At 41.8% G+C, this 23,343-nt stretch overlaps 1 protein-coding gene across 6 annotated transcripts in view; it reads right to left on the reverse strand.

Annotated features, from left to right (window-relative positions):
- Positions 1-16,896, reverse strand: part of wrn (WRN RecQ like helicase) — a 67,390-nt gene extending 50,494 nt beyond the window's left edge. For 3 of the 6 annotated variants that reach the window (XM_079600256.1, XM_079600255.1, XM_079600253.1), the window contains exons 1-4: positions 16,644-16,854; positions 16,440-16,513; positions 3,666-3,784; positions 1,345-1,490 (exon numbers count right to left, since the gene is read on the reverse strand). In XM_079600256.1, the coding sequence (XP_079456382.1) occupies positions 1,345-1,490; positions 3,666-3,784; positions 16,440-16,493 (319 nt within the window). In that variant the 5' untranslated portion in view covers positions 16,494-16,513; positions 16,644-16,854. Of the gene's footprint in view, positions 1-1,344; positions 1,491-3,665; positions 3,785-16,439; positions 16,514-16,643 lie in introns of all 6 variants that reach the window. The other 3 variants (XM_079600254.1, XM_079600258.1, XM_079600257.1) reach the window with 3 other exon arrangements.
- Positions 16,897-23,343: the final 6,447 nt, after the last annotated feature.

Genomic DNA, 23,343 nt, shown 5'->3' on the forward strand with positions numbered 1-23,343 from the left:
GTGACATGATACGGATTTCGATAAGTTGTACTCTATCTTTTAAAGGAGAACTCCGGCGCAAAATGAACCTTTGGTCTAATTACACATTGTTACCTAGTCAACCGTTATCTGAGATTTGTTTTCATGATTATCGAATGTAAATAGTTTTATCTCTAAAAACAGTTTAGCCTATAACGCTAGTATAACGCTAGTATATAGGGCGTAGAGTAATGACAAATAAAAATCGCTTGTTAATACCACTAACAAGGCTCAAAATAGCCCCACACTAACACGGTAGCATAATGAGGGTCCCTACCTTCAAACCGAAGCATTGAGAACTTTGACAGTGTCCAGAAAGTTTAATAAGAAGATATTTCATACATAGTCAACTTCGCGTATACAAGCAGAAGCCATCTTTGAAAAACAGACTCGATCAGTCGATCAACGAACGCCGATCAAAGTGCGCTGGTGAGATGTGAACGAGCTATAAGTTGTGATAAGGTGAGCGCGAACAGTAGGCTACGTGTACATATTGAAGAGAAGAAAATGGTTCGTGTTTGTGCTTTTCCCGGCTGCATCGGACCATATGAGATTCTACACAGTTCAGCGCACTTGGATCGGCGTTCGTAGATCGACTGATAGAGTCTGTTTTTCAAAGATGGCTTCTGCCTGTATACGTGAAGTTGACTGTATGTATAAAATATCTTCTTATTAAACTGTCTGGACACTTACACAGTTCTCAATGCTTCGGTTTGCATGTAGGGACCCTCATTATGCTGCCGTGTTAGTGTGGGGCTATTTTGAGCCTGGTTAGTGGTATTAACAAGCGATTTTTATTTGTCATTACTCAATGCCCCATATACTAGCGTTATACTAGCGTTATAGGCTAAACTGTTTTTAGAGATAAAACTATTTACATTCGATAATCATGAAAACAAATCTCAGATAACGGTTGACTAGGTAACAATGTGTAATTAGACCAAAAGATCATTTTGCGCCGGAGTTCTCCTTCAACACACTATCAGATGCTCATTCATGTTTATCTCGCACTGTAACTGGTACTATATTGAGGCGGAAGAGAAGATCGGTCAGAGCGATCTCGCTTGAATTTCGTGAGAAAATGGACGTAATTTGAAATCTGAGACTTTGTTTCATATCAATAGTAGCAAAGCACAAAGATTATTGTGATTTATTGGATGAGATGCATGCGCTACAATGTTCCACTCACTCATCAACTGAAAACAGGACGACTAGCCTAACCGATTCCTGGGATTTAAGAATCGATATCGGCTCGTAAAAATGAGAATGGATTAAAATGGAGAAATCTGTATATTTTCCCCAGCCCTGCTGAGCTTCTGGGCTGACCTGACATGGAGGAGACGTGGAACAGGAAGCACTGCTCCTCTGAGGCACACAGCTGCACTACAGACACTTTCCTCGTCTTCCCTTTGGTGAAGCTGGGCGGCCATTCCAGATCAAATCCCACGGCCGATCCCAACGCCAGACCAGACCTGGATGTGACGACACAAAAGCCAGACATAAGGAGAGAGGGGGGTGTTCTCAGATGTGTGTGGGTCAAGGCTACACAGGACTGAACGAACCGCCCAGAACCTTCATCAGTAGCTTGATGACGATGTGAAGGAATGATGGGAACTGTCATTTGTAACTCCACCACGGATGTAAATCAGACGGGAATCGAAAAATCATGTTGATGGATGAGATAAAGTTCTATTTTTATAAATGTTGCGTTTAATGACAAGCTTTTATTTCATTAAAATGAATTAACCGCAAGAAAAGTAATGTTTAATACAAAATTGGTTATGTTACTGTATTTGTCGAGTTCATTGTTGCGATAACGCTGCACAGTTTTACGTGTTCTAAACCATCGTTTTAAAAGTACATCGAACACCCACATCATTCGCCAAAAGACGGATTAATCTTTATATATAACACATGCTATATTTATTTACATGGCCATAAACACCAGACGTGATAAACAATGTCAATAAACTAAACACAAGCCTAAAGCAATAATACTTTCCTTACATAAACATAACTATTACCGAATGCTACATTTGGAATATATCAAATTGACCCGTACGTTTATGGGACTTTATGGGTCTGTCGACAGAACCGGCTGCAATCGGTAAAGAATAACGTGTTCCACACCGCCTGCGCGACACAAGCTAACGTTTGTTGCTTGATAGACGCTACAATTACAATGTCCGCATGTGTCCAGGACTCCGCGCAGTACGAGCGGACACCGAGGCTAACGCGGATATGACGCATTGCCTGGCGACTCCAGCTCACCCGCTCACACACCCGCTTCCTCGGTTAAAATCACAATTTTCTCACGATTTAGTTACGTGACTTTATTCCCACTGTGCTACAAGTCCGTATGCAATCGGATTATTTTTGTATTATATAGTTTATTTTTTACATACTATGGACAGGGCTGGACCAGAAACTGTGTGGTTACCCATATTCTTCAAACTATCATCTTTGTGTTCAACAGAACGAAGAAACTCACACGGGTTTGGAGTAGTGCTGTGTTGGAAAAAATCGATTCACCAATTCTAAATCGATTTTCATATTAATTTCTAAAGATCGATCCGTAACTCAGAGGATCGATTTAATAACGGGCCTACATTTTCCCCATAAACACACTGAGACACGGCGACCGGCGGCGCTGCTAATGCGGTTTCTCTGAATCCACTTGTTGACAAGAAAGGAGGAATGAATCGTTCACATAGCGCGTTTTTTGTGCGTGCAAATTCGTTTTCCAGGCGCGCCTCTGTTCATGGTTGCATAGCAACGGCAGACGCAAAGGGAAAGCACGCGCTTGTTGAGAGGAGAAAGCGGTGCAAACTCGTGCAAACTGCGCTCTCCATGATGACGAGGAAGTATCATCAAATAATTAATTGATTTCTAGCCCTTGCATTAGCTTTACTACTAGATATATTCATTGAGATGAGAAATAAAAAGCCGCCCTGTACAGCTATGATCAGCTGTTCGGCCGAGCTTTCCATGTTGTTACGGAAAGGCCGTTGTTTTTGTCACATGACCTGTTGAGATGCATTGAAGTGCTTCTCACTGAATTTGCACGCGCATAAAACGCGATATGTGAACGGCCCCTAAAGTGGTATCGTGTGCGGTTCGTTGTATCTGGTTTAAAAGGCCTTTTAAATATGAACGCAGTTTTGGATTAAATAAAAGGACAGTCAATTAAGTCAAATAAAACACGTTTTATCTCCTGTTTTGTTGGTAACACTACATTAAGACACCATTCATTAACATTAATGCCTTAACTAACATCAATACATTGAGTGAACAATACATTTTTACAACATTAATGTATGTTTGTGAATGTTGTTTAATACAAACACTTGATTGTTCATGAACAGTAAAAACTTTTGATTTTAAAAATATAAGATCGGATCAGATCGGATCGAATCGAATCGAATAATGATAATCGATTCAAGATCTTGAGAATCGGAATCGAATCGATTCTTGAAATTTGAATCGATACCCAGCACTAGTTTGGAGCAACTTGAGGGCGAGTAAATGATGACAGAATTTACATTTGTGGGTGAACTATCTCTTTAAAGTAGAAATCCTTGGTAGTGCATCTTAATTTGTTATGAAAATGCAACAATAAAGTTGTAAAGTTCATCCAAATATATTACCGTAAATCTTCTGATAGAAATGAGCAGTCGTGTCTTTCCTGGCTGTAGGTGACCGTCCCTCCAAACTCCAGATAAGGAAGATGATCCTCCAGAATATTCTTTTTACAGCTTACTGATGTCTGCAGAAGCACATAAAGCCCAGTCAGACCCGATCTGAGGAGATCTACTGTACAAGCAGAACCAGCGAGTCCATGTTCACGGCCGCGCGGCCACGGAGATACACGACCCTACTACAGTCATGATAATAATATAATATGAAGGGCTGCCAGGTGCTCTTCGTACAGGTGTGTGTGATCTCTAGTGCTCTTCGTACAGGTGTGTGTGATCTCTAGTGCTCTTCACACAGGTGTGTGTGATCTCTACTGCTCTTCGTACAGGTGTGTGTGATCTCTAGTGCTCTGCGTACAGGTGTGTGTGATCTCTAGTGCTCTTCGTACAGGTGTGTGTGATCTCTAGTGCTCTTCACACAGGTGTGTGTGATCTCTAGTGCTCTTCACACAGGTGTGTGTGATCTCTAGTGCTCTTCGTACAGGTGTGTGTGATCTCTAGTGCTCTTCACACAGGTGTGTGTGATCTCTAGTGCTCTTCACACAGGTGTGTGTGATCTCTAGTGCTCTTCGTACAGGTGTGTGTGATCTCTAGTGCTCTTCACACAGGTGTGTGTGATCTCTAGTGCTCTTCACACAGGTGTGTGTGATCTCTAGTGCTCTTCGTACAGGTGTGTGTGATCTCTAGTGCTCTTCACACAGGTGTGTGTGATCTCTAGTGCTCTTCACACAGGTGTGTGTGATCTCTAGTGCTCTTCGTACAGGTGTGTGTGATCTCTAGTGCTCTTCACACAGGTGTGTGTGATCTCTAGTGCTCTTCACACAGGTGTGTGTGATCTCTAGTGCTCTTCGTACAGGTGTGTGTGATCTCTAGTGCTCTTCACACAGGTGTGTGTGATCTCTAGTGCTCTTCGTACAGGTGTGTGTGATCTCTAGTGCTCTTCGTACAGGTGTGTGTGATCTCTAGTGCTCTTCGTACAGGTGTGTGTGATCTCTAGTGCTCTTCGTACAGGTGTGTGTGATCTCAAGTGCTCTTCGTCTGGTGTGTGTGATCTCTAGTGCTCTTCGTACAGGTGTGTGTGATCTCTAGTGCTCTTCGTACAGGTGTGTGTGATCTCTAGTGCTCTTCACACAGGTGTGTGTGATCTCTAGTGCTCTTCGTACAGGTGTGTGAGATCTCTAGTGCTCTTCGTACAGGTGTGTGAGATCTCTAGTGCTCTTCGTACAGGTGTGTGTGATCTCTAGTGCTCTTCACACAGGTGTGTGTGATCTCTAGTGCTCTTCGTACAGGTGTGTGTGATCTCTAGTGCTCTTCGTACAGGTGTGTGTGATCTCTAGTGCTCTTCGTACAGGTGTGTGTGATCTCTAGTGCTCTTCGTCTGGTGTGTGTGTGATCTCTAGTGCTCTTCACACAGGTGTGTGTGATCTCTAGTGCTCTTCGTACAGGTGTGTGTGATCTCTAGTGCTCTTCGTACAGGTGTGTGTGATCTCTAGTGCTCTTCGTACAGGTGTGTGAGATCTCTAGTGCTCTTCGTACAGGTATGTGTGATCTCTAGTGCTCTTCGTACAGGTGTGTGTGATCTCTAGTGCTCTTCGTACAGGTGTGTGAGATCTCTAGTGCTCTTCGTACATGTGTGTGTGATCTCTAGTGCTCTTCGTACAGGTGTGTGTGATCTCTAGTGCTCTTCGTACAGGTGTGTGTGATCTCTAGTGCTCTTCACACAGGTGTGTGTGATCTCTAGTGCTCTTCACACAGGTGTGTGTGTGTGATCTCTAGTGCTCTTCGTACAGGTGTGTGTGATCTCTAGTGCTCTTCACACAGGTGTGTGTGATCTCTAGTGCTCTTCACACAGGTGTGTGTGATCTCTAGTGCTCTTCACACAGGTGTGTGTGATCTCTAGTGCTCTTCACACAGGTGTGTGTGATCTCTAGTGCTCTTCACACAGGTGTGTGTGATCTCTAGTGCTCTTCCCACAGGTGTGTGTGATCTCTAGTGCTCTTCCCACAGGTGTGTGTGATCTCTAATGCTCTTCACACAGGTGTGTGTGATCTCTAGTGCTCTTCGTACAGGTGTGTGTGATCTCTAGTGCTCTTCACACAGGTGTGTGTGATCTCTAGTGCTCTTCACACAGGTGTGTGTGATCTCTAGTGCTCTTCACACAGGTGTGTGTGATCTCTAGTGCTCTTCGTACAGGTGTGTGTGATCTCTAGTGCTCTTCGTACAGGTGTGTGTGATCTCTAGTGCTCTTCACACAGGTGTGTGTGATCTCTAGTGCTCTTCCCACAGGTGTGTGTGATCTCTAGTGCTCTTCCCACAGGTGTGTGTGATCTCTAGTGCTCTTCACACAGGTGTGTGTGATCTCTAGTGCTCTTCCCACAGGTGTGTGTGATCTCTAGTGCTCTTCCCACAGGTGTGTGTGATCTCTAGTGCTCTTCACACAGGTGTGTGTGATCTCTAGTGCTCTTCACACAGGTGTGTGTGATCTCTAGTGCTCTTCACACAGGTGTGTGTGATCTCTAGTGCTCTTCGTACAGGTGTGTGTGATCTCTAGTGCTCTTCGTACAGGTGTGTGTGATCTCTAGTGCTCTTCACACAGGTGTGTGTGATCTCTAGTGCTCTTCCCACAGGTGTGTGTGATCTCTAGTGCTCTTCCCACAGGTGTGTGTGATCTCTAGTGCTCTTCACACAGGTGTGTGTGATCTCTAGTGCTCTTCCCACAGGTGTGTGTGATCTCTAGTGCTCTTCCCACAGGTGTGTGTGATCTCTAGTGCTCTTCACACAGGTGTGTGTGATCTCTAGTGCTCTTCACACAGGTGTGTGTGATCTCTAGTGCTCTTCACACAGGTGTGTGCGATCTCTAGTGCTCTTCACACAGGTGTGTGTGATCTCTAGTGCTCTTCACACAGGTGTGTGTGATCTCTAGTGCTCTTCGTACAGGTGTGTGTGATCTCTAGTGCTCTTCGTACAGGTGTGTGTGATCTCTAGTGCTCTTCACACAGGTGTGTGTGATCTCTAGTGCTCTTCCCACAGGTGTGTGTGATCTCTAGTGCTCTTCCCACAGGTGTGTGTGATCTCTAGTGCTCTTCACACAGGTGTGTGTGATCTCTAGTGCTCTTCCCACAGGTGTGTGTGATCTCTAGTGCTCTTCCCACAGGTGTGTGTGATCTCTAGTGCTCTTCACACAGGTGTGTGTGATCTCTAGTGCTCTTCACACAGGTGTGTGTGATCTCTAGTGCTCTTCACACAGGTGTGTGCGATCTCTAGTGCTCTTCACACAGGTGTGTGCGATCTCTAGTGCTCTTCACACAGGTGTGTGTGATCTCTAGTGCTCTTCACACAGGTGTGTGTGATCTCTAGTGCTCTTCGTACAGGTGTGTGCGATCTCTAGTGCTCTTCACACAGGTGTGTGTGATCTCTAGTGCTCTTCGTACAGGTGTGTGCGATCTCTAGTGCTCTTCGTACAGGTGTGTGTGATCTCTAGTGCTCTTCACACAGGTGTGTGTGTGATCTCTAGTGCTCTTCACACAGGTGTGTGTGATCTCTAGTGCTCTTCACACAGGTGTGTGTGTGATCTCTAGTGCTCTTCACACAGGTGTGTGCGATCTCTAGTGCTCTTCGTACAGGTGTGTGTGATCTCTAGTGCTCTTCACACAGGTGTGTGTGATCTCTAGTGCTCTTCACACAGGTGTGTGTGATCTCTAGTGCTCTTCACACAGGTGTGTGTGATCTCTAGTGCTCTTCGTACAGGTGTGTGTGATCTCTAGTGCTCTTCACACAGGTGTGTGTGATCTCTAGTGCTCTTCGTACAGGTGTGTGTGATCTCTAGTGCTCTTCGTACAGGTGTGTGTGATCTCTAGTGCTCTTCGTACAGGTGTGTGTGATCTCTAGTGCTCTTCGTACAGGTGTGTGTGATCTCTAGTGCTCTTCACACAGGTGTGTGTGATCTCTAGTGCTCTTCCCACAGGTGTGTGTGATCTCTAGTGCTCTTCGTACAGGTGTGTGTGATCTCTAGTGCTCGTCACACAGGTGTGTGTGATCTCTAGTGCTCTTCACACAGGTGTGTGTGATCTCTAGTGCTCTTCGTACAGGTGTGTGTGATCTCTAGTGCTCTTCACACAGGTGTGTGTGATCTCTAGTGCTCTTCGTACAGGTGTGTGTGATCTCTAGTGCTCTTCGTACAGGTGTGTGTGATCTCTAGTGCTCTTCGTACAGGTGTGTGTGATCTCTATATCCACCATGTTTGTATTCCAGCTTAGACGGTGAAGTTATCGTCTCTCTTCTTGAAACTGGATAACCACACAGCTATTCTCTTTAAAACAACATTTAGAAATATAAATAACAAGAGCGTTGATTTGAAGATTTGTGCTTCGACTGATACAGAATCAGAAATATGCCGGTTCTGATGGCGAAGCTGGATCATGCAAAGATCATATTCACAGTACAGCGCTTCAGTGCCAGGAAACTCACTCCATCTATACGCTGATGATTCATCATAACATGCATAACACACCGATCATGATCTAGACCAGCGGCGTCACACTTTATAAAAGCTTTGGAACGGACTTACACTACATAACCCATGACCAGTATTGTAGACCAGAACACAAGTAGACCAGAACACAAGTAGACCAGAACACAAGTAGACCAGAACACAAGTAGACCAGTATTGTAGACCAGAACACAAGAAGACCAGAACACAAGTAGACCAGTATTGTAGACCAGAACACAAGTAGACCAGAACACAAGTAGACCAGTATTGTAGACCAGAACACAAGTAGACCAGTACACACGTAGACCAGTATTGTAGACCAGTACACACGTAGACCAGTATTGTAGACCAGAACACAAGTAGACCAGTATTGTAGACCAGAACACAAGTAGACCAGAACACAAGTAGACCAGTATTGTAGACCAGAACACAAGTAGACCAGTATAGTAGACCAGAACACAAGTAGACCAGTATTGTAGACCAGAACACAAGTAGACCAGTATTGTAGACAAGAACACAAGTAGACCAGTATAGTAGACCAGAACACAAGTAGACCAGTATTGTAGACCAGAACACACGTAGACCAGTATTGTAGACCAGAACACACGTAGACCAGTATTGTAGACCAGAACACAAGTAGACCAGTATAGTAGACCAGAACACAAGTAGACCAGAACACAAGTAGACCAGTATTGTAGACCAGAACACAAGTAGACCAGTATTGTAGACCAGAACACACATAGACCAGTATTGTAGACCAGAACACACGTAGACCAGTATTGTAGACCAGAACACAAGTAGACCAGTATTGTAGACCAGAACACACATAGACCAGTATTGTAGACCAGAACACAAGTAGACCAGTATTGTAGACCAGAACACACATAGACCAGTATTGTAGACCAGAACACACGTAGACCAGTATTGTAGACCAGAACACACGTAGACCAGTATTGTAGACCAGAACACACATAGACCAGTATTGTAGACCAGAACACACGTAGACCAGTATTGTAGACCAGAACACACGTAGACCAGTATTGTAGACCAGAACACACGTAGACCAGTATTGTAGACCAGAACACAAGTAGACCAGTATTGTAGACCAGAACACACATAGACCAGTATTGTAGACCAGAACACACGTAGACCAGTATTGTAGACCAGAACACACGTAGACCAGTATTGTAGACCAGAACACACGTAGACCAGTATTGTAGACCAGAACACACATAGACCAGTATTGTAGACCAGAACACACGTAGACCAGTATTGTAGACCAGAACACAAGTAGACCAGTATTGTAGACCAGAACACAAGTAGACCAGTGTTGTAGACCAGAACACACGTAGACCAGTATTGTAGACCAGAACACACGTAGACCAGTATTGTAGACCAGAACACACGTAGACCAGTATTGTAGACCAGAACACAAGTAGACCAGTATTGTAGACCAGAACACACATAGACCAGTATTGTAGACCAGAACACACGTAGACCAGTATTGTAGACCAGAACACACGTAGACCAGTATTGTAGACCAGAACACAAGTAGACCAGTGTTGTAGACCAGAACACAAGTAGACCAGTATAGTAGACCAGAACACAAGTAGACCATAACACAAGTAGACCAGTATTGTAGACCAGAACACAAGTAGACCAGAACACACGTAGACCAGTATTGTAGACCAGAACACAAGTAGACCAGAACACAAGTAGACCAGTATTGTAGACCAGAACACAAGTAGACCAGAACACACGTAGACCAGTATTGTAGACCAGAACACAAGTAGACCAGAACACAAGTAGACCAGAACACACGTAGACCAGAACACAAGTAGACCAGTATTGTAGACCAGAACACAAGTAGACCAGAACACAAGTAGACCATAACACAAGTAGACCAGTATTGTAGACCAGAACACAAGTAGACCAGAACACACGTAGACCAGTATTGTAGACCAGAACACAAGTAGACCAGAACACAAGTAGACCAGAACACACGTAGACCAGAACACAAGTAGACCAGTATTGTAGACCAGAACACAAGTAGACCAGAACACAAGTAGACCAGAACACAAGTAGACCAGTATTGTAAACCAGAACACAAGTAGACCAGAACACACGTAGACCAGAACACAAGTAGACCAGAACACAAGTAGACCAGAACACAAGTAGACCAGTATTGTAAACCAGAACACAAGTAGACCAGTATTGTAAACCAGAACACAAGTAGACCAGTACACAAGTAGACCAGAACACAAGTAGACCAGTATTGTAAACCAGAACACAAGTAGACCAGAACACACGTAGACCAGTATTGTAGACCAGAACACAAGTAGACCAGAACACAAGTAGACCAGTACACACGTAGACCAGTATTGTAGACCAGAACACACGTAGACCAGTATTGTAGACCAGAACACACGTAGACCAGTATTGTAGACCAGAACACAAGTAGACCAGAACACAAGTAGACCAGTATTGTAAACCAGAACACAAGTAGACCAGAACACACGTAGACCAGTATTGTAGACCAGAACACACGTAGACCAGTATTGTAGACCAGAACACACGTAGACCAGTATTGTAGACCAGAACACACGTAGACCAGTATTGTAGACCAGAACACAAGTAGACCAGTATTCTAGACCAGAACACACGTAGACCAGTATTGTAGACCAGAACACACGTAGACCAGTATTGTAGACCAGAACACACGTAGACCAGTATTGTAGACCAGAACACACGTAGACCAGTATTGTAGACCAGAACACACGTAGACCAGAACACAAGTAGACCAGTATTGTAGACCAGAACACAAGTAGACTAGAACACAAGTAGACCAGTACACAAGTAGACCAGTATTGTAGACCAGAACACAAGTAGACCAGAACACAAGTAGACCAGTACACAAGTAGACCAGTATTGTAGACCAGAACACAAGTAGACCAGAACACAAGTAGACCAGAACACAAGTAGACCAGTATTGTAGACCAGAAAACAAGTAGACCAGTATTGTAGACCAGAACACACGTAGACCAGTATTGTAGACCAGAACACACGTAGACCAGTATTGTAGACCAGAACACACGTAGACCAGTATTGTAGACCAGAACACAAGTAGACCAGTATTGTAGACCAGAACACACATAGACCAGTATTGTAGACCAGAACACACGTAGACCAGTATTGTAGACCAGAACACACGTAGACCAGTATTGTAGACCAGAACACACGTAGACCAGTATTGTAGACCAGAACACACATAGACCAGTATTGTAGACCAGAACACACGTAGACCAGTATTGTAGACCAGAACACAAGTAGACCAGTATTGTAGACCAGAACACAAGTAGACCAGTGTTGTAGACCAGAACACACGTAGACCAGTATTGTAGACCAGAACACACGTAGACCAGTATTGTAGACCAGAACACACGTAGACCAGTATTGTAGACCAGAACACAAGTAGACCAGTATTGTAGACCAGAACACACATAGACCAGTATTGTAGACCAGAACACACGTAGACCAGTATTGTAGACCAGAACACACGTAGACCAGTATTGTAGACCAGAACACAAGTAGACCAGTGTTGTAGACCAGAACACAAGTAGACCAGTATAGTAGACCAGAACACAAGTAGACCATAACACAAGTAGACCAGTATTGTAGACCAGAACACAAGTAGACCAGAACACACGTAGACCAGTATTGTAGACCAGAACACAAGTAGACCAGAACACAAGTAGACCAGTATTGTAGACCAGAACACAAGTAGACCAGAACACACGTAGACCAGTATTGTAGACCAGAACACAAGTAGACCAGAACACAAGTAGACCAGAACACACGTAGACCAGAACACAAGTAGACCAGTATTGTAGACCAGAACACAAGTAGACCAGAACACAAGTAGACCAGAACACAAGTAGACCAGTATTGTAGACCAGAACACAAGTAGACCAGAACACACGTAGACCAGTATTGTAGACCAGAACACAAGTAGACCAGAACACAAGTAGACCAGAACACACGTAGACCAGAACACACGTAGACCAGAACACAAGTAGACCAGTATTGTAGACCAGAACACAAGTAGACCAGAACACAAGTAGACCAGAACACAAGTAGACCAGTATTGTAAACCAGAACACAAGTAGACCAGAACACACGTAGACCAGAACACAAGTAGACCAGAACACAAGTAGACCAGAACACAAGTAGACCAGTATTGTAAACCAGAACACAAGTAGACCAGTATTGTAAACCAGAACACAAGTAGACCAGAACACAAGTAGACCAGAACACAAGTAGACCAGTATTGTAAACCAGAACACAAGTAGACCAGAACACACGTAGACCAGTATTGTAGACCAGAACACAAGTAGACCAGAACACAAGTAGACCAGTACACACGTAGACCAGTATTGTAGACCAGAACACACGTAGACCAGTATTGTAGACCAGAACACACGTAGACCAGTATTGTAGACCAGAACACAAGTAGACCAGAACACAAGTAGACCAGTATTGTAAACCAGAACACAAGTAGACCAGAACACACGTAGACCAGTATTGTAGACCAGAACACACGTAGACCAGTATTGTAGACCAGAACACACGTAGACCAGTATTGTAGACCAGAACACACGTAGACCAGTATTGTAGACCAGAACACAAGTAGACCAGTATTCTAGACCAGAACACACGTAGACCAGTATTGTAGACCAGAACACACGTAGACCAGTATTGTAGACCAGAACACACGTAGACCAGTATTGTAGACCAGAACACACGTAGACCAGTATTGTAGACCAGAACACACGTAGACCAGAACACACGTAGACCAGAACACAAGTAGACCAGTATTGTAGACCAGAACACAAGTAGACTAGAACACAAGTAGACCAGTACACAAGTAGACCAGTATTGTAGACCAGAACACAAGTAGACCAGAACACAAGTAGACCAGTACACAAGTAGACCAGTATTGTAGACCAGAACACAAGTAGACCAGAACACAAGTAGACCAGAACACAAGTAGACCAGTATTGTAGACCAGAAAACAAGTAGACCAGTATTGTAGACCAGAACACACGTAGACCAGTATTGTAGACCAGAACACAAGTAGACCAGTATTGTAGACCAGAACACAAGTAGACCAGTATTGTAGACCAGAACACAAGTAGACCAGTATTGTAGACTAGGGCTGCATAACGATTAATCGCAACTAATCGTTTGCAGAATAAAAGTTTTTGTTTACATCATATATGTATGTACTGTGTATAATAATTATGCATTTATACACAATTTATATACATGCATACACAAACATGCATGTATATTTAAAAAATATTTACATGTTTATATAGCCTACATTTTTATATATTTAAATATAATTTATATTATATATAATTATAAATAAATAATATATAAATAGAATTTTTTTCTTAAAATTATACATGTATGTGTACTGTGTATAATAATTGTGTATTTATAAATACACAAACATGCATGTATAATTTTAAGAAATAAATCTATTTATATATTAAGTATTTATAATTATATATAATATAAATTATATTTAAATATATAAAAATGTATATAAACATAAATATTTTTTAAATATATACATGCATGTTTGTGTATTTATAAATACACAATTATTATACACAGTACATACATATATGATGTAAACAAAAACTTTTATTCTGCAAACGATTAGTTGCGATTAATCGTTATGCAGCCCTAGTCTACAATACTGGTCTACTATACTGGTCTACTTGTGTTCTGGTCTACTATACTGGTCTACTTGTGTTCTGGTCTACAATACTGGTCTACGTGTGTTCTGGTCTACAATACTGGTCTACTTGTGTTCTGGTCTACAATACTGGTCTACTCGTGTTACTTATGTAGACCAGAACACAAGTAGACCAGTATTAAACCAGTATTTCTAGACTGTTGACCTGCAAACAGTGCTTTGGTTTTATTTGAATATAAGCATGGCAGAGCTGCAGGTGTCTCAGTAAATAATGCAAATAAGTGGCTATTTCTTTCTCAGCCAATGGAAAACACACACATTAGAGAAAGCACAGGTACATTGGGAGCATTTCCTCATACACACAACACACCAAAGAAGAGGACAGGTGTATGGACGAAGAAAAGGAGCAAACAGGTCAGTGTAGTGTGGTGTGTGTTAGTGTATTGTGGTGTGTGTTAGTGTTAGTGTTGTAGTGTGGTGTGTGTTAGTGTTGTAGTGTGGTGTGTGTTAGTGTTGTAGTGTGGTGTGTGTTAGTGTATTGTGGTGTGTGTTAGTGTTAGTGTTGTAGTGTGGTGTGTGTTAGTGTTGTAGTGTGGTGTGTGTTAGTGTTGTAGTGTGGTGTGTGTTAGTGTTGTAGTGTGGTGTGTGTTAGTGTTGTAGTGTATTGTGGTATGTGTTAGTGTTGTAGTGTGGTGTGTGTTAGTGTTGTAGTGTGGTGTGTGTTAGTGTTGTAGTGTGGTGTGTGTTAGTGTTGTAGTGTGGTGTGTGTTAGTGTTGTAGTGTGGTGTGTGTTAGTGTTGTAGTGTGGTGTGTGTTAGTGTTGTAGTGTGGTGTGTGTTAAGTGTTGTAGTGTGGTGTGTGTTAGTGTTGTAGTGTATTGTGGTATGTGTTAGTGTTGTAGTGTGGTGTGTGTTAGTGTGTGTTGTGTGTTAGCGTAGTGTGTTGTGTTAGTGTATTGTGGTGTGTGTTAAGTGTTGTAGTGTGGTGTGTGTTAGTGTTGTAGTGTATTGTGGTGTGTGTTAGTGTTGTAGTGTGGTGTGTGTTAGTGTTGTAGTGTATTGTGGTATGTGTTAGTGTTGTAGTGTGGTGTGTGTTAGTGTGTGTTGTGTGTTAGCGTAGTGTGTTGTGTTAGTGTATTGTGGTGTGTGTTAAGTGTTGTAGTGTGGTGTGTGTTAGTGTTGTAGTGTATTGTGGTGTGTGTTAGTGTTGTAGTGTGGTGTGTGTTAGTGTTGTAGTGTATTGTGGTGTGTGTTAGTGTTGTAGTGTGGTGTGTGTTAGTGTTGTAGTGTGGTGTGTGTGTTAGTGTTGTAGTGTATTGTGGTGTGTGTTAGTGTTGTAGTGTATTGTGGTGTGTGTTAGTGTTGTAGTGTGGTGTGTGTTAGTGTTGTAGTGTGGTGTGTGTTAGTGTTGTAGTGTGGTGTGTGTTAGTGTTGTAGTGTGGTGTGTGTTAGTGTTGTAGTGTGGTGTGTGTTAGTGTTGTAGTGTGGTGTGTGTGTTAGTGTTGTAGTGTGGTGTGTGTGTTAGTGTTGTAGTGTATTGTGGTGTGTGTTAGTGTTGTAGTGTATTGTGGTGTGTGTTAGTGTTGTAGTGTATTGTGGTGTGTGTTAGTGTTGTAGTGTGGTGTGTGTTAGTGTTGTAGTGTGGTGTGTGTTAGTGTTGTAGTGTATTGTGGTGTGTGTTAGTGTTGTAGTGTGGTGTGTGTTAGTGTTGTAGTGTGGTGTGTGTTAGTGTTGTAGTGTATTGTGTGTTAGTGTTGTAGTGTATTGTGTGTTAGTGTTGTAGTGTATTGTGGTGTGTGTTAGTGTTGTAGTGTATTGTGGTGTGTGTTAGTGTTGTAGTGTATTGTGGTGTGTGTTAGTGTTGTAGTGTGGTGTGTGTTAGTGTTGTAGTGTGGTGTGTGTTAGTGTTGTAGTGTGGTGTGTGTTAGTGTTGTAGTGTATTGTGGTGTGTGTTAGTGTTGTAGTGTGGTGTGTGTTAGTGTTGTAGTGTGGTGTGTGTTAGTGTTGTAGTGTATTGTGGTGTGTGTTAGTGTTGTAGTGTGGTGTGTGTTAGTGTTGTAGTGTGGTGTGTGTTAGTGTTGTAGTGTGTTGTGTTGTGTGTTAGTGTTGTAGTGTGGTGTGTGTTAGTGTTGTAGTGTATTGTGGTGTGTGTTAGTGTTGTAGTGTGGTGTGTGTTAGTGTTGTAGTGTATTGTGGTGTGTGTTAAGTGTTGTAGTGTGGTGTGTGTTAGTGTTGTAGTGTATTGTGGTGTGTGTTAGTGTTGTAGTGTGGTGTGTGTTAGTGTTGTAGTGTGGTGTGTGTTAGTGTTGTAGTGTGGTGTGTGTTAGTGTTGTAGTGTATTGTGGTGTGTGTTAGTGTTGTAGTGTGGTGTGTGTTAGTGTTGTAGTGTGGTGTGTGTTAGTGTTGTAGTGTATTGTGGTGTGTGTTAGTGTTGTAGTGTGGTGTGTGTGCGTGTTGTTGAGTTTTCTCACCTGTTCTTCTTGAGGTGTGTTGTTCATCCATCCAGGCAGAGTCCTGTCACCCATTACAGCTTCATGTCATGCGCCTTTAACAAGAAAACACCACAAAGCTAGTTCGGCATATAATAACAGTAATGCTAGTATGACTGTGTCCGAGTTTGACATAACGTTACAGTGTGACAATAATAATATTACTATTGGTAACGTTATACTTACAATGACACACAAAGCACGCGTTTGTTGCTCACATGTCCCGCTCCCTGCCTCTGCGTTTCATCCAGCACTTTATATTCCTCTAAAAGCTTTGAAAACTCGCAGCCTGTCTGTTCGTGTTGAATATTACATTACATTTATCCGCAACATTTGCAGATACTTCAGCCAAACTCTCCCGCGCTGTGTGTGTGTGTGTGTGTGTGTGTGTGTGTGTGTGTCGAGCAGCGCCACCTGTGGGTCTGGAGGGAAATCGCTCATCACTGTCAGTCGTCGTATGTTTAATTTCAATGAAGTAACAACACTGTAAAAAGTAATCAGTTAATTTAACTTAGGAATTAGGAAACCCGTTGCATTAAAATTGCCTTCCATGAAGTAAATAAACTTCATGCTTAATCTAAAAAATTAAGTAGGCCTAATGTGGAATTGTTCAGTTCATAACTTATTTTATTTTTCACTTAGCCTAAGTGTTAAGTTTATTTACTTAATAATTTTAAGGCAACGGGTTTACTAAAAAAAAATAGTGACCTGAAAACTTTTTACAGTGAAGTCTGTGCATCTGTGTGTGAAGTGAACACTGTCTTCATGGAACTAGCATGGTCCATTATACTGTAGTTGTTTAGTTACAATGCGTAACACTTAATATAGCCTACACTGTGATGTGTGCTGTGATTATAACTTAGAATTTAACATTAGAATTAGAAATAATGTGTTGTTTCAACCTAAAAAAAGTATGTGTTCGTGCTTAACTTAATATTAAGTTTAGTTAACCTCAGTTTAGTTGGATATTTAAGTTATTTCTAAAAAAAGGTAAGTTGTTTTATAACAGCAAAAAATGTTATGACAAATTAATAGGGCATCATAATTCTCAATAAGTAGATACATTTGGAAATGCATAAGTGTCAGTATTAAACTCACTGAAAATCTCAGTTGTGTTAAATGCACTTTAAAAGCTTGAGTGCTCCTAACATATATATGGCATAGGCATAATCAATACTGTGTGAATATTTTATTTATAATCAAAGGACACAAGTGAAAACTCTCTCTTTTTTGTCTGCATCATGTCATACTGTGTGAATATTTTATTTAAAATATAATATAATTATACAAATTTCATAAGGAAAATTTCAATAAAATATCATGAATGTTAAGACTTATTCCCATTTCTAAGGCATGTTTATAAAAGCAACTTAAAAGTCCTAAATTAACTACGGCCTAATCCTGGCTTAATCTAAACCCGGCCTGTGAAACCAGGGCATTGTGAACTATACTGTGCATGATTAGGGGTTTATATGTGGCGACAGGAAGGTTTCCTATCATTCATAAAAGTCAGATAGGCCTGATTACAGATCTGTAATATACAATTGTTAAATAAGGCATACTATTATCTAATCTAATCTGCCATTGACTTTCTACTATATTGCACCTCAAATAAATGCATGGTGTCCGAACGTACAAGTCGGAGCCTCCAAACTCCAGGTTTAAAGGGGTAATAAGAGTCCAAGATGATCTGGAAGCTCTTCAGTAATTCAGATATGATGTGAACTCTCTCGAAACACTTTAATACAAAGATTGTGAATGTTTCTCCTGTTTAAAGTAAAACTGCTGAATAATGCACAGGGTTAAACCCGGGAACGGAGCGGGATCAGATATCATTGGCTATTTGCATGGATATAGTACACAGTCCCAGCAGCATCAAAACAGAGTCACCTTTATTTAGTGCTGAGTGCAATGCATTACTATAATTAATTACTGTGATTTAATTACTTTTCCCTAAAAAAGTAAAGTAAGGGATCATGGTTTGGTTTGAGATGTGCTGGGTACAATGACGCATTCATTTGTTTTCTCTTTCGTGCAGGTCATGTTTTGAAAGACGATGTCCTGTAGTTACTAATGTAAGCTCTCCTATGCTCTCCACAGAACATAAAATATTTATTTTATTTTATTTTTCGTGCTCGCATTTATGAGGAAAAAACAATGTTACGGACGTGACAGTTCTTGGTTACGGACGTGACCGCTCTGAAAGCGGCACTAAAAGATGCTTTAAAACTTTCACAGAGACCTCAATCAGAAAGCACAATGCCTTTCTTTAAAGTGAATTTTGTTTTCTATTAATTGTATCTTAATTTTAATCAATGTTTCATCAACCACTTGCCTGGATTTAATAAATAATAAGTAAAGCAGATAATAGATATCACGACGACACGGAGGCGCCGGCGCATGAACTGGAGCTCGTCTCATAAACGAACCGAAACTCAGCATAGCCTACGTGCCTCACAGACCTGAGAAATATATATATATATTATCTACAGAACGCTTGAAATCATACTTTTAAACAGAACAATTCAAAACGAAAGAAAACAATGTAATCCGTATGAAATGTGCATTTCTCTCTGCCGTGTAGATCGCGTGTCAGCATCGTCAACTTCATCTTCGCAGCCGACACAGAAAACACTTGTTTATTAATAAACAATTAAAATGTCTCCTTGCTATATTAAACATATTCATAATCATTACTTTTGCCGGTTCTTTGTGACCGCTTTTAGGTGCTTTATTGGCAGCGCCACCCTTACATGTTACATGAACGCGTCACCACCGCATCAGCACCGAAAACATGGAGTTTGTTTGGTTTTTTTATCCAAAAACAAATCGTGATATGAACCGAATCGTGGGTCAAAAATCGTGATACGAACCGAATCGTAGGTTTGGTGTATCGTTACAGCCGGGTACAAAATGGTGGGTACAAAATGACTCATGTAATTGCATTAAACACTGTACATATAGAACAATAGAGGATTTCACATCAAAATGTAACATCTAATGTTAAAATATATGTTTTTAATGTAAACTTCTGTCTTTAAAAACTTTTGTCAGTCTAAGATTGTTTTATTATTTGTTTGAAAGAATTAAAAGAGCAGTTGAATGTCCACCTTGGTGTTGTGTGATTGGAGGTGTATAGTAGTAAAGCGCTGTATAAATGCTTCATTTCATTAGAGTGCAATACTTTTTAGAGAGAGTAATTCATACAATAATCTAATTACACTGTTGAAGTGTAACTGACTATACATATTGACTTCTTGTGATGATATATCAGCCAGACAGTCGTCCATATTTGATCTACTGAACATATTTCTGGCCCATACTCGGTCTTGATACTCATAGACTCCTTCCGATGCTTCATAGGCCATATAGAAGTCCATATCTGACCTATTGAACTTATTTCTGGTCAAAGGGTCCTCAAAAGATTTTAAACAATATAAACTTATAAACTCCTTCTGTTGTTAAATCAGCTAATAACTAGTTTACTTTTTTATAGTAGTCTAACACTGATTATATAGCGCTTTATACAATACAGGGCTTACAATACGTAAATTGTATAGCCTATCGTATAGAGACCATTGGCGATTGTTCTTCAACTTAGGCTTACAATGCTTTTGGGAAACGCAGCGCCGATCGTTTCAAAGTTTCACAGGGATAATCAGGATAATAATGATCAATGATGCACACAGAGTTCAGTTCTGCTGTGAAGCAGCTCTAAAAAGACAATAGTGTCATTGTTCAGTTCAGTGTTGATTCAGTTCTGTTCAATAACTGTGCATCGCATCAGTCACAATTGTGGATTGGTATCATTCAGAAAATGTCCTCCAGTTCCTTCTGCTTGAATATCAAGTTCTGGCTAATGCTAATCGTACTACAAGACACGGTTTCACAGACAGGGCTTAGATTAAGCCAGGATTAGGTATATTTTTAAAGGGGTGGTATAATGCCCTTTTCACAAGATGTAAAATAAGTCTCTGATGTCCCCAGAGTGTGTGTGTGAAGTTTTAGCTCAAAATACCCCACAGATGTTTATATATCATGTTAAAATTGTCACTTTTTGAGGGTGAGCAAAAACACACAGTTTTGTGTCTGTCCCTTTAAATGCAAATGAGCTGCTGCTCCCGACACAGGGGGGCGGAGCTTCGATTACCTCACACACACACACACACACACACACACACACACACACACACACACACACGCACTGAACATTTCAAAAACTTTTAGCCTTTTATGTTCAAACCGGAGTCAGACAATGATGGAGAGACTCAAGAAGAAGTGATAACATGTAGAAGAACAGGACATTTCTGAATGGTTAGTTGATGAATTTATGCAGCGTATGTGTAGTTATCTTCTAGTCATTGATTAGCATATTCTGTCTTGATAATCTATAAATCGTGTTCAGGGGGCGGGGTTTATGTAAATTCTAGGCTTGGTGATGTCACTAACCCGGGAGGAAGCTCGTGTAGTCCCTACCAGCCGTTTGTTGTAGTCCTTAAAAACCATCCATCCATCTTCTTCCGCTTATCCGGGGCCGGGTCGCGGGGGCAGCAGTCTAAGCAGAGATGCCCAGACTTCCCTCTCCCCGGACACTTCCTCCAGCTCTTCCGGGGGGACACCGAGGCGTTCCCAGGCCAGCCGGGAGATAGTCTCGCAGCGTGTCCTAGGTCTTCCCTGGGGTCTCCTCCCGGTGGGACGCACCCTGGGAACACCTCCGATGTGGAGGAGCAGCGGCTCTACTCTGAGCTCCTCCCGAGTGACCGAGCTCCTCACCCGATCTCTAAGGGATCGCCCAGCCACCCTGTGGAGAAAGCTCATTTCGGCCGCCTGTATCCGGTATCTTGTCCTTTCGGTCATGACCCACAGCTCACGACCATAGGTGAGAGTAGGAACGTAGATTGACCGGTAAATCCTTCACCACGACAGACCGGTACACCGACCGCATTACTGCAGAAGCTGCACCGATCCGTCTGTCAATCTCCCGTTCCATCCTTCCCTCACTCGTGAACAAGACCCCAAGATACTTGAACTCCTCCACTTGAGGAAGGAACTCTCCACCAACCTGAAGTAGGCAAGCAGCCACCTTTTCCGACTGAGGACCATGGCCTCGGATTTGGAGGTGCTGATTCTCATCCCAGCCGCTTCACACTCGGCTGCACACCGTCCCAGTGCATGCTGAAGGTCCTGGTCTGATGGGGCCAACACGACAACATCATCTGCAAAGAGCAGAGACGAAATCGTGTGGTCCCCGAACCCGACCCCCTCCGGCCCCTGGCTGCGCCTAGAAATGCTGTCCATAAAAATGATGAACAGAACCGGGCAGCCCTGCCCTTTCTCCAGCGAGCTCTGTAATGTTTTAAAAATGCAATTATGCCTTCTGCGTTACGCGGTCCTGTGTAGTGTACACTTCCTCATTCTGACCTCCGTGATAACAAGACGCATCTCTGCACCTGAAACAAGAAGCTAATAAATCCACGATTTCGAGTATATAGGGTTTGTGTGTGATTTTCGTGCGATTTGGGGTATTTTCATAAAGTAAAAGGGTAATATTAATCTTTTAAATTGTGTAATGTAGCTTGATGCTACTTGTTGCCCTAATCCACCTGCTGAGCTTTCTATTCCATAATCGTATTTGTTAAAAGAATTCACATAAGGTCCCAAGAATAGTTTTTTTTTACTTTTTTTTCTAACAAGACTTAAGATAAAAGGTGGATCTTGATACGATGTACAAACTAAACCACCTGTGTCCTAGAACTGCAGCCGCCGCTATATCATCCAGTTCTGTAGGTGGCGCTGTCACAAAAAACTGCGGTCCTGAAACTGCAGCCTCCGGTTGTGCAGGAACATACTACTGGCTGCCTCCATACTCTGCCAAAAACTAAAACTAAAAAAACAAAAAAATCTGTTTGGTTTTGATTATCGTCTCTATCGCGGTCATGCTCACGTGACATCGCAGTGCTTCATCACCATGACCGTTTATTATCCGCATGCGTTTTAATATCAGTCTAAACCTCTGATATATGGTTTTCTGAGCGCACACATCTGAAGCACACGCACAGAACGCTGGACGCAGACGGAGCGTCCCGTGAATATTAAAGAATATTTAATATTAAATATTAAAGCTCTCTTTCCATCGCTTAAACGATCAAATACACACAAGAATATGTCAAAAACACACAAAGTTCACATAAACAGTCAGTTATGTCTGTGAACGTAAACAGCAAATAAAGAAATTGCATGTGTATATAAGATCTGTGTATTAAAGTAGCGTAATATATACAGTACTTACTGATATAAATGCTGTTAATATAAATCAAACAACAACAACAAAAAAACTGAAAATCACTGACTGCTCTTAATTGAATACCTTTAGTAGCTTTAATAAGAATACAACATTACGTGAATGCTGCTGTTAAATGCTCTGGCGGGGAGATAAACATGGCGGGCTGTGTCCAGATCACTGAGGGGCGGGGCTATGCTAATAAGGCAGAGTCAGTCAGCAGTCGTGGGCGGGGCCTGTGCAAGCTAGGATCTGCAAAAGGCTTGTTCTGAGATTAAATTGTCATGTGGATTTAAAAAAAATTAGTTGGTGGAATTTACCATTATAAGGTGCTTGTGTACACACACTGCCAACACACATTTATATTTTAAAAATGAATTTTGCATAATAGGTCCCCAACAATTGGAGGTTGCCACTTTTTACAGTGTAATCCTTTTGATGTCATAATTATGAATTAGAATGCATATTTTTGAATTTTATGTCATGTGATGTGATTTACAAAAGCATGATTTATTGCATGTGACTGAAATGGCCTTTCATAGAAACTCTACATCTGGTAGCATGGAGTATTGATGTATTACTGCATACTTTGCCGTGCACAGCACA

The sequence above is a fragment of the Phoxinus phoxinus genome (assembly GCF_949152265.1).
Source record: "Phoxinus phoxinus genome assembly, chromosome: 23".
In the NCBI taxonomy this organism is placed as follows: domain Eukaryota; kingdom Metazoa; phylum Chordata; class Actinopteri; order Cypriniformes; family Leuciscidae; genus Phoxinus; species Phoxinus phoxinus.